Raw genomic sequence first — 12,246 nt, 5'->3', positions numbered from 1 at the left:
CTTTTGGTGGTTTCAGTCTCATGTGCAGTGTGACTTACCTGTTGTTGTTTTTTTCAGTGTTCACCTGCACCATTTAAGTCCCTGTCTCTCATCACACTTTTACACTCATGATATGTGAAAAGTGACATAAAAAAAAAAAAAGTGTTGTTTTTTCTTACAAAGAAATCAAGACTTTTTGAGTTTCTTTCTGGTTGTATGTTGGTTCATTTTGCTATTCAAATCTCTGTGTACATTCTACATTGATAAAAACTAAAAATAATTTGGTGTTACTGCAGTTATTATCTGTGAGCTTAAAGGTGCACTGTGTAACTTTTCTCATATGGGATCCACCACAGATTTGTTTCTATGGAGATATTATTGCTTTGCCTAAACTCATCTATGTTATCATTTATTAACTTCAAGGTGTTTACTGCTTAATGTATTATATTTTTTATAGTGATAAAAATTCACGATTATATTTTTTATTTTTTATAGAGGTGGAGAAAAATCACGTTGTTGTGCGTGATTTTTCTCCATGTTCTTGGGCTGCTCCCTCTCCGCCAACTCACCTGTCTCAAGTAATTGATGTGCGAAATTCTCATTCTTTTATATTTTTTATAGTGGTAAAAATCCATTATTATATTTTTTATGTTTTATAGTTGTAAAAATTCATTATTATATGTTTCATTTTTTATAGACCATATAAATAAATAAATATAAACCATAGTGGTAAAAATCTGTTATTATACTTTTTTATTTTTATAGTGGGAAAAATCCATTATTATATTTTAAAAATTTTTATAGTGGGAAAAAATCAACAATAATATTTTTTTATTTTTTATAGTGGTAAGAATCCATTATTATATGTTGTATTTTTTATAGTGGTAAAAATCCACGATTATATTTTTTATTTTTTATAGTGGTAAAAATCCATAGTTATATTTTTTATTTTTTATACTGGTAATACAACGGAGTATAAGGGTCAGATAAAAAAAAAAAAAAAAAAAAACATGCTAGTGCTACGAGAATAAAGTCGTAACATTTCGACATTAAAGTCGTAATATTATGAGAATAAAGTCGAAGCCAGAAAAAGTTGTAATTTTACAGGAATAAAGTCATAATTTTACAAGAATAAAGTCATAAGTTTACAGGAATAAAGTTGTAATTTTACAAGAATAAAGTCGAAGTTAAAATAAAGTCGTAATATTATGAGAATAAAGTTATAATATTACGAGAATGAAGTCGTAATAACATTTAAAGTCACGGAAATGCCATTTCCCATTTCTGTGACTTAAACCAGGACTAAACTAGGACTAAACCGTTTTCAGTCCTGGTCTGGCCCCGGCCTCAGTCCTGGTCTGGTCCCGGTCTCAATCCTGGTCTTTCTGGTTTGGTTCCGTACCTTATTTAGTCCTGATTCAGTCCTTGTTCAGTCGAATGAACGAATGATACACGGATTCTTCTCCTTTACAAAATGCTCCAAATTCTCCATTCTCCACTCGTTCAGACTTTCCGAGCAGCCGATATTCTCATAATATTACGACTTTATTTTGATTACGACTTTATTCTCATAAAATTACGACTTTATTCTCGTAAAAATATGACTTTATTCTCATAAAATTACAACTTTTTCTGGCTTCGACTTTATTCTCATAATATTACAACTTTAATGTTGAAATGTTACGACTTTCTCGTAGCGTCAGCTTTTTTTTTTTTTTTTATCTGACCCTTATACTCCGTCATACTCCGTCGTATGGTAAAAATCCACGATTACATTTTTTATTTTATTGTTTACAGTTGTAAAAATCCATTATTATTATTTTTTTTTTATAGTGGTAAAAATCCATTATTGTATTTTCCACACCTGTAAAATATAATATGTGACCGTGGGGTGGCGCAGTTGAGTTTATTCCAGTGACCGCGCTCCCCAGCCTCAGACGAAGAAGAAGAGTGCGGAAGTGCAGCTGATCCAAACTCCAAACAGGATCCGTGTGGAAGCTCCGCTCCGCCTCGAGTCAAACACAAACAAACTGTGGCTTTGGGACGAACATCCGCGCGAAACCACGATGGGAACTAGAGACGACGAGTACGATTACCTCTTCAAAGGTACAGTGCGCTTTCAGAGTCACTTTGTAACGCAGAGTTCGCAGATTGTGTTGAAAAAAAAAAAAAAAAAAAAGGCCAGCTGCTTCTGACAGGCTAATGCTAACGGGATTTTACAAAGCCTGGGCATCTCGCTCGGGGCTGCTCCGATGCCTTGCGTCACTCGTTAATTTTTTTTTTTACTAATAACGCAGAATAATCACGATTAAACAATTACAAACCAGAAAATACAACTTACTTAATGTTAAAATAATGCTAAATAAAAGGTTTGATCCGTTTTTGTGTTATCAGATAAGCAATCGGTCAAAATTATGTCATTTTATACGCTACTTTCACTATTTTATTTAATAATTAGCTTTAAATAAACTAATCAGTAGTCGATTCCTTTTCTTAACGATTATAATTAGACGGTTCTGTAGTGTAATATTGATCTCGAATCGATTAATCTGTATTTCAAACCGCGAGACGTAATGAACCAGTGGCCCACTCGGGCGAAACGCCTGGGATTTATGTCGAGTCCCCCCCTATGCTAAGGAGATGTACCACCACCTTTGTGCTTCGGACGTGTTTACAAGGCTTTTAACAAACTGTCAGCTGTTATTATTAAAAGCATCCGACACAAGGCGATGCAGCTCGTAAATCTGAACATAAATACCAGTGTGATTAATCCAGATTTGTGACGATAAAGATGATATTTATAGTGTTTTAGGTTAGCAGTGGGGCTAGCCGGGGGTAGCTTGTTGTCATAAAGCTGGACACACCTAATGCACACTCACCGCTACGGAGCCTTTTGTTTTTTGTTATTTTTTTCTGAGCCCCTGGAGTGAAGACGACACGGACTATAAACTCATTATTAACACTATTTCAACACTAAATGATCTCATCTCACAATAGTTTAAATCTGGTAAAATTCGTATTAGATTTGGACAGAACAGTGCCAGGGATTTTTCAATATTTCTGATCATTTTTGTGTTTCTAAAATGTTGTGAGCAGGTTTTCAGAATTAGGAACTTGGACTTCCCCGGTTTGTGTTGGTTGGTATTAATAAAATTGTGGAATGAGAGCGTAATTAAAGAAAATTGTTCTGCTCTTTGCCCATTCAAGATTAACACTTGAGTCAGTATAGTCACGTTTTTTTTTTAAATTTTGGTGATTTTTAAGCAGCTTTTTTGGATTTTACCTAAACAAATAACAGTGTATGTCTCTTTTTACTGTTGGCAGGTGTCAGATTTGTTAAAATTAGGGACATCTGGGGGCATTTCTTGTATAAAACCGGGACAAATTGATGGGTTTGGATAAATTTGGTGGTACAGGGGACACAGGACTCAAAATTGCAACTAAATGTTTTAAAATCCTGTCACCAGAATGTTCAAAATTCAATAATAGAGACAAAAGGAAGCAGACATAACATACTTTGAGTGATTAACAGATGGAAATGTGAATGGTTTTATGACAATTATGAGTATTTACAAAAAATAAACAACAATTTTGAATTTCTGTGGTACAAATATTACATCAAAATTACAGTTGAGCTTCACAAATTATAATTTATGACGAAATGTGTACCATAATATATCTGTAAATTAAGTGAAAAACTATAGTGGACTCAACTTTAAAATTCTACGTCACCTGAATGTTTAAAATTCTGTAATGGAGACAAGAGGAAGTACACATAAAATACTTTCACAGACGGAAATGCAAATAGTTTTACGACATTATACCAGGCTGTAAAATTAAATTTTGACAAGGTTTTCAAAATTAAAAACTTGGACTTCCCCGGTTTGTGTTGGTTGGTATTAATAAAATTGTGCAACTAAATCTTTTAAAATCCTGTCATCAGAAGGCTTAAAATTCTCTAATAGAGTCAAAAGGAAGCAGACATAAAATACTTTCACTGATTAACAGATGGAAATGCGAATGGCTTTATGACGATTATGAGTATTTACAAAAAAATAAACAACAATTTTGAATTTCTATGGTACAAATATTATGTCAAAATGAGTCAGTATAGTCACATTTTTTTAAATTTTGGTGATTTTTAAGCAGTTTTCCTGTATTTTAAAGTAAACAAATGACAATGTATGCCTATTTTTATTGTTGGCAGGTGTCAGATTGGTCGAAAATAGGGACATGTGGGAAATTTTTTGTATAAAACCGGGACAAATCAATGGTTTTGGATAAATTTGGTGGTACAGGGGACACAGGACTCAAAACTGCAACTAGATCTTTTAAAATCCTGTCATCAAAATGTTTAAAATTCTCTAATAGAGGCAAAAGGAAGCAGACATAACATACTTTGAGTGATTAACAGGTGGAACTGCGAATGGTTTTATGATGATTATGATTATTAACAAAAAACATTTGAGCTTCACAAATTATAATTTATGACGAAATGTGTACTGTAATATATCAGTAAATTAAGTGAAAAACTATAGTGGGCTCAACTTTAAAATTCTATGTCACCTGAATGTTTAAAATTCTGTAATGGAGACAAGAGGAAGTACACATAAAATACTTTCACAGACGGAAATGCAAATAGTTTTACGACATTATGACAAACAATAAACAACAATTTAGAATTTCCTTGGTACAAGTATTAGTTAATTTGCTTCTTTGTCAACAAGGATGGAAAAATACATTTTTTTAACCTCAAAATTACATTTGAGCTTCACTAAAAAGTCTAATTTATGGTTCAATGTCTAATATATATTATGTAAATTTAGTGAGGCAAAAGGAAGCAGACATAAAATGCTTTCAGTGATTAACAAATGCAAACGGTTTTATGACATTATGACAAAAAATAAACAAAAAAAAATTTAGAATGTCCATGGTGCACATATTAGTTAATTTGCTTCTCTGTTAAGAAGAATGGAAGAATACAGTTTTCTAACCTTAAAATTGTATTTGAACTTCACAAAAAGTCTTAATTTATGGTAGGGGTGGTGCGATATCTCGATATTTTTAATATATCGAGATTTTTTAAAAACTCGATATGAATTCTGACATATCGTATATATCGAGATAATGCTTATATTCAATTTTGATTTCGCCGCTTCGCTTGTTTTTCTTCTCTGTCGTCGCCCGCGCGCCTCCGCCTCCCTGATTTTGTTCGCTCGTGTCTCATTCACTCCTCACTATCGGCGTGAACGCTGAAAGTTGCTGCCAGTGAAAAGCTTCTACCATACCAAAACCTTTCCACCATTTACAGACAAGACCATCAGCAGCACATCCTCATATTCCACCGAGTCCTGTCCTTTAGTCCAAAAGAAGTTGAACCGCAAGAGCGGCACGTGGAGTGCTCTGTTTATGCAAATTAGCCATGCGCTTTTTAAGTTTCGTTTCTGTAAAACGTAAACAAGTCTGCGCAAAGCTGCAAAAAATAAAATAAAATAAAATAATTAACACTATAATCTCAAATGGGCTGATGTGGCTCTTGAGTCATTATGCTATATATCTTGTAAAGTTTAGTAATGTAAATTCTATTTATGCAGAAGATTTGAATTAATAATCTGCTGCAGTTTCACTTGTACAAAAGTGTTTGGAAACGTTGGGTTTGATCTGCAGTGGATTGTGGGAAACCTCAGAGCTCCTCACTGCTGGATAAGAACATGGATCTGTTAAAATAAGGAACATCCTGAGCTTCTTCTGTTAAAAGAGTTCATGGTTATGATTATGGTCTGGATAACGGAGTTAATGCAAAGATGAACTTTTGTTGAGTTGTTGAGTTGTTTTATTTATGAATGAAAAGAAGGAAATATGTTTTATTTCTTTTATTTGACAGTTAAATTATTATTTATGTAATTAGGGTTTTTTGTAATCTTAAATGTTCCTATATGAATTGCTGACCTCTTACACTTTAATTTTTTTAAAAAGGACCCTGTGGAATTTGGCATATTTGTTTTTGCAGTTTTCCGTTTTAGGGGGTTATTTTTTCTTGAACATATATCGAGATATTTATCGTATATCGAGATATAGCAAAATATATTGAGATATATTTTTGATCCATATCGCCCAGCCCTAATTTATGGTGAAATGTGTAAATATAGATGTAAACTAAGTGAAAAACTGTAAGGGGCTCAACTTCAAAATTCTACGTCAACAGAATGTTTAAAATTGTGCAATGGAGGCAAAAGGAAGCAGACAGCATAAAATACTTTCACTGATTAACAGATAACAGATTAACAGATATGCAAACGGTTTTATGACATTATAACAAAAATAAACAACAATTTAGAATTTCCGTGGTACAAATATGAGTTAATTTGCTTCTCTGTTAAGAAGGATGGAAAAAATTCTTATTTCTAACCTCAGAATTATACTTGAGCTTCACAAAAAGGTCTTAATTTATGGTGAAATGTGTAAATATAGATGTAAACTTAAGTGAAAAACTGTGGTGGGCTCAACTTTAAAATCCTATGTCATCAGAATGTTTAAAATTATGTAAAGGAAGCAAAAGGAAGTAGACAAAAAATACTTACAATGATTAATGGGTGGAAATGCAAACGGTTTTACGAACATTGTAACAAAAAATAAAAATAAGGATGCAAAAAATTCAGTTTTTCTAACCTCAAAATTATATTTGAGCTTCACAAAAAAGTCTTAATTTATGGTGAAATGTGTAATATATCTGTAAATTAAGTGAAAAACTCTATTAGGCTCAACTTTTCCATAAGGATTTGTCCAGTAAAATCTAAAAAGATGCATTTTTCTTTTCTCAGAAATGCAAAGTTGCTTACGTTGAACACAACTGTAAATGTTTTTAACCTGGGATCTGATATCACTCACATGTATCCAAGTGGTTTTCATTGCCAAATTTCTTTTGTATTTTCACTTTTTGTTATATTCTCTGATGAATCCAGGTTTTCCCCATTGAAATCACTTTATGTTCCACTTCGCTTTCGCTTCCAGTTGCCTCCATTATGAAATTTAGAATGTTTCTGTTTTTTAGACAATTCTCTTTATTGAATTTTTCTATTAATACATTTAGATTATTCAATATAACACAGACTATAAAATAAAACAAGAGAATTCATCATGATCTTTTTCTTGTTTACACATTTTAAAGGGTCCCTAGACTACATTATGTTTTATGTTATTTAAAATAGTTATTAGTTTAGAGCGAATAATCTCTTAAGTATAACAAATGTACGTCTCATTTGTTTATATTTGGGGCATTGTGGCTTTCAAACCGCTGACACACAAAATCCTAATTGCTTTTGTCTGTGGGTTTCAGCTTCCTCTTGCTTACAGCACGTCGAGGTTTAGAGGTTTGTCGCTCTCAGAAGCTGTGAAGATACGTTTAATAGTTAATCGCTATGGCAACGGTCATGCCTCTTCATCATTCAGAAACCCGTGAATAGAAAAAAATCATTTTAAAGGGCCCGTACTTCACCGTTTTCTGATCTGTGTTTGAAATTAATGCTGTTTTCTCGTCACAAACAGACCCGGAGTTGTGTTTTATTTTTTGTTTCATTCACACAAACTCTGCATATTTATTCTGAGCTCGTCTCTCAGTCAGAAAACACTCCTTGTGACGTCGTGCAGACAGTCTAATAATAAATGATTACTCAAGCATGGATGACTGAATCAGAACTCCTGGCATGTTTTCTGATGAGGTAACGGCATTCCAACGTGGCTCAAAGCTCACACGAGGCAATTTGTGCGTATTATCGGATCTTTAAACCAATAAAAAGTATATATTTACAGTAAAATCGCTGGTCTGGCCTCAGTGAAGTTGCGCTCTGTTGATGCGTTTTAATGCTGTGATAAAGAAGCCCCTGTTATATTACTTACGCAGCCATCCTCCTGAAATTATGAGCTTGCCTTGAACAAACTCGCCGTGACATTGCTACAAGTTCTTATCTTTAAAAGTCCGTACTCTGGGTCAAGTGATACCTAATCTGTGTTCGGTACGGCTGGCATTTTGGTTCAAATAAAACACAAGTCCTTGGAGATTATCTGAGGGTTTTACTGCGTTTATTTAATTACAATGTTGTCTTTAGTTTGTTGGAAGTTAGGAAGTTGCAGACGTTATTTAGGAAAAGAAAAGAACTGCTCGTTTATTTTTTCCTGATACAATTCGTAGAACTTATTTCAATATATAGTTGAGTGGAAAATGTCAAAATAAAGGTACAGTTGGGTAACTTTCTGAAGGTCGGCAGGTCTCACACATGTTTCCGTGGAAATACTAAGTTAAATCCATACTTCGGAACGTTCTGCATGGATATAGATGTGTTTTGTGCCGTACTGTGGAACATTATAGTCAAAAGGAACAATATTTCTATAAAAACCCAGCCTGATTCATCAGCAGGTTTCACTTCGTGGAAACAGTCTGACCTCGCGGTGTTAGGATTCGTTCGCTTGACAGTAGGCGGGTACTTTTTTTTATTTAACCAGTCGCTGTTATTTGGTCGTGACGTATGTAATGCACCAAATCCCGTAGGAAGAAGGACAATAACGTCTTTCCCCTTGATAAAATTCACCAAACATTCTCTTTGTTCTGGCTTTAAATCCTCGATCTCGGGAATCGTTGCCAACACAGAATGTCTGTCTTTTCGCTGATTGACTGGTGCCCGAACTCGCACTTCCGGGGTTCTTGCAAACCGTCTAGTGTAGGGATGGGCATGATTAATCGATTAATCGATAATTGATCATTAAGAATTTCATCGATTACGTTAATTTTAATCGACAAACTGAATGTAGGTTGCTGTGTGTAGCGTGACAAAACAGGGGTCTGTACATGTGTCTCTGCACTCAGAAGGAGCGAGACACAAACAGTTGGTCAGTCTGCAACGTACCAAAGTGCATATGCGTATTTAACGATGATTTGTACAAGAAATTCCACACTTTCCGTTGCGTTCGGGACAAGTGAGAGTCACGCAATGTCGATGACGAGTCCCCACCTCCCTCCCCCCGTACGGTGTCCTGGTTTTGACAAACGCAAATATGTTCACACTAACCTGTATTCACCTGAGTCATGTCTTTTAATCCGACAGAAATTGAACCACATCAGCGACACAAGAGCTGTAGTTTTATCTTCGCTTAGTTTATACAAATTAGCGATGGGGTTTTAAGTTTCGTTTCTGTGAGAGATGCACAAAACTGAATTAAACAGTCGTTACGGTTTCGTCGTAAAGTTGAATTTATTTATGCAGATTAGTAGTGCAGATAGTAATAATAATGATGATCATTTTAATATAAAAACATTAATGATTAATCGATAATCGATCGTTAATTCTTCCGACGATCGATTAAGAAAATTTCATCGAATGCCCATCCCTAGTCTAGTGTATTCCGATTCCTGATCTAGTAGGTCTAATAAAAACGAGCAGGAGGAGGCCAAATAAGGTTTATGGAGATGCAAGCCCGTTCACAGTAAGTGTGAAGAATCCCTCAGTCGTCCAGGTAGAATCCACGGCGAGGAGAAAATTCAGTTTGTCGACTGGACAAAAGTTAGTTTGGTTGAGCTGCTGAAAAACTGAAGAAGCAACTTGGATGAGCTGCAAAACGTATTCAAGCAAACTAACTTTTGTCCAGTCGACAAACAGAATTTTCTCCTCACCCGTTCACAGTAAGAGTGCAAGATTTCAGAGCAACGAACACAAGAAAAATGAAAAGAACAAACAAACCATTCATTTTATTTTAGCTGTTTTTGGCTAAAAGTTACAAATTGTGGCTTTAACTTAAGTCTGTCGTGCCTAGAGACCCACGAGAACAGGACAAGATGATATCGTTTTTAATAAATAAACTTCATTTCAGTTCATAATTTTGGCTTTTAATTGTTTTATTTATTGAATTTTATAGTTTTCCGGTCATTGCAGTGTTGCTTTTTGGTTTTTCGGTTTCTCAACAGGAATTAGTCAGCCAAGTTAACCTTTTTTATCCAAGGCAAATGTAAAAATGTGAGAAAAAAAAAATCTCATGAGATAATTTTCCTCATGTGCGCTCGAGATCTTGTCTCATCTCTAACAGTGCCTCATTGTTTCTGGGTTGATTTATAGGCAAGGTTAATAGGTAATATTTAAAACATGCCTGGCTGCGTGTTTTATACATATGGGAAGTTCTGTTACTGAGATAAACAAATGTTCTACCTCATGCTGTAAATCTTTAACCTTTTGTCCCTCAGTGGTCCTGATCGGAGACTCTGGAGTGGGGAAGAGTAACCTGCTGTCTCGATTCACCAGAAATGAGTTTAACCTGGAGAGCAAGAGCACCATCGGAGTAGAGTTCGCCACACGGAGCATCCAGGTCGACGGGAAAACGGTCAAAGCACAGATCTGGGACACGGCCGGACAGGAACGCTACAGAGCCATCACCTCAGCGTAAGTACAGCTCTGTGCTCCTGCTTCTCCAGGCCAAGAGAAGACTGAATTTAAAAAGACATATTGTGTTTGCTATATACTTCATATAATTGTGTTTTTTTTTTTTTTTTAATCGATTCATTTATAAAGCGCCTTTCAAGACACTCAAACCACTTTACAGAGCAGAAGTTATTCCACACTCAGAGGTGACAATAAGTGAATCACCACGGTACTAAGAAGCCCACTGCAATCACAGCACGAGACCAACGTGACCTGACCCAGAGTCCTGCACGGGTCCATTTTTAGAGACACGCACCTGCCCAGACCGTTAATGTTCCAAACTTTACCACTCGTGCCCGGACTGACCCAGGACTGACCCAGGACTGACCCAGGACTAAGGTGCGTCCACATACCGTATTTTCCGCGCTATAAGGCGCACTGTCATTAAATGGTCTATTTTCGAACTTTTTTCACAAATAAACCGCACTGGACTTTAAAGGAAACACAACAGTTGTGATGGGTGAGTGGTTTTGTTTGTTTGTGTCGTTCACGGTGACTCTGGGCTTTGTTCAGTTGTGGCGTGTAGGGAGGGTGCTGTCTGGGACCAACGGATTGTCGGCGTGTTCGCAGTGACTCAGTTGTTCAGTTGTGTTTAGAAGCGGCACGTTGCGCTCGCTTTTTCGGTTCGTTCCTCCGTTCCGTTCCTCGTCGGCGAGTGATGAGTGTGTCTGTGGGTGTGTTTCGCCGTGCGGTCGCTGTCTGCTCCGTGTGTGTTTGCGTGTTCTGCGGGTCGTGCGGCTTTGTAGTTTACTGAAGTCGTGCTGGGACACCCGAGTGGATTCGTGTATAGGGCGCTCTGGATTGTGGGGCGTGCAGTTGTTTTTTGATGGGGTTAGAGGTTTAAGAGCGCGTCTAATAGCCCAGAAAATACGGTAGATCATCGGGTGACCACAGGCGAAAGGGCCGCCGCTGAGGTCCACGCCGCATGGAGTTAAGTGCGCCCGTCGCCCGACAACCTGCTCGGCATTCTGCTGCAACCTGCTCGGAGTTCTTTCTCTCTTAAGTCCGCGAGTACCTGACCTGGTGCAGGACTCTGACCCGACCTGGTGCAGGACTCTGACCCGACCTGCCACAGTGAGACTTGGAGAGATGCAGCGGCACTTGTTCCAGAAGCCAAATGTTACTTCTTCATCCACATGACAACCAGGTACATCTGTGCAACAAGCGCATCATCGGAGCGAGTTTTCAGAGCCGCTGGAAATATTGTAACTCCAGTGAGCCGCTATACCGCACCGCAGGAGAAATTCCTTAACCGCCACAGCTGCCCTGGGACAGACAGACTGACAAAAGCGAGGCTGCCAATCTGCACCATCAGCCCCTCTGGACCAACATCACACACACACACACACACACGCACGCACACACACGCACACACACACACACACGCGCACGCACACACACACACACACACACACACATACACACACACTACTTTCATGAATAATGACCTTTATTGACAATTTCTTCACATGTATTGGACATACGAAGGAATCGAGATTGGACCTGTCACCCCGTCTGTACATTACAATATGACATGGACCAGGAGACGGGTAGTAAACAGGAATAAACAATGGAGCATAACATTAGGACAGGGGGAGGAGAATTTAAAAAAATAGTATCATAGCCATGATTTAGACATTTTTCTAACTGAACTGTATCGATTTGATTTGAAATATATCGCATTGAATCAAAAGTGCACTGTATCGAAATTGTGTTGGCAACTTCTTAATGACACCCAGCCCTATTACACATCGTAAAGTTCATGTCATCATAAACACATAAAACTTGACAATACTTGCCTTGG

General features: G+C 36.8%; 1 protein-coding gene across 1 annotated transcript in view; it reads left to right on the top strand.

Moving 5' to 3' along the window:
* The first annotated feature begins 1,931 nt into the window (after positions 1-1,931).
* LOC110162156 (ras-related protein Rab-11A) overlaps positions 1,932-12,246 on the top strand; it is a 31,336-nt gene continuing 21,021 nt past the window's right edge. Inside the window, exons 1-2 of the mRNA XM_020927013.2 lie at positions 1,932-2,085; positions 10,208-10,403. Of these exons, the coding sequence (XP_020782672.1) occupies positions 2,046-2,085; positions 10,208-10,403 (236 nt within the window). The 5' untranslated portion in view covers positions 1,932-2,045. The remainder of the gene's footprint in view (positions 2,086-10,207; positions 10,404-12,246) is intronic.

Source organism: Boleophthalmus pectinirostris, unplaced genomic scaffold (genome assembly GCF_026225935.1).
Source record: "Boleophthalmus pectinirostris isolate CB_2022bp ecotype Guang Dong unplaced genomic scaffold, ASM2622593v1 HiC_scaffold_19, whole genome shotgun sequence".
Taxonomy (NCBI): Eukaryota; Metazoa; Chordata; class Actinopteri; order Gobiiformes; family Gobiidae; genus Boleophthalmus; species Boleophthalmus pectinirostris.
Note: the sequence above shows the minus strand (reverse complement) of the source record. Positions and strands in the feature narration are given on the sequence as shown.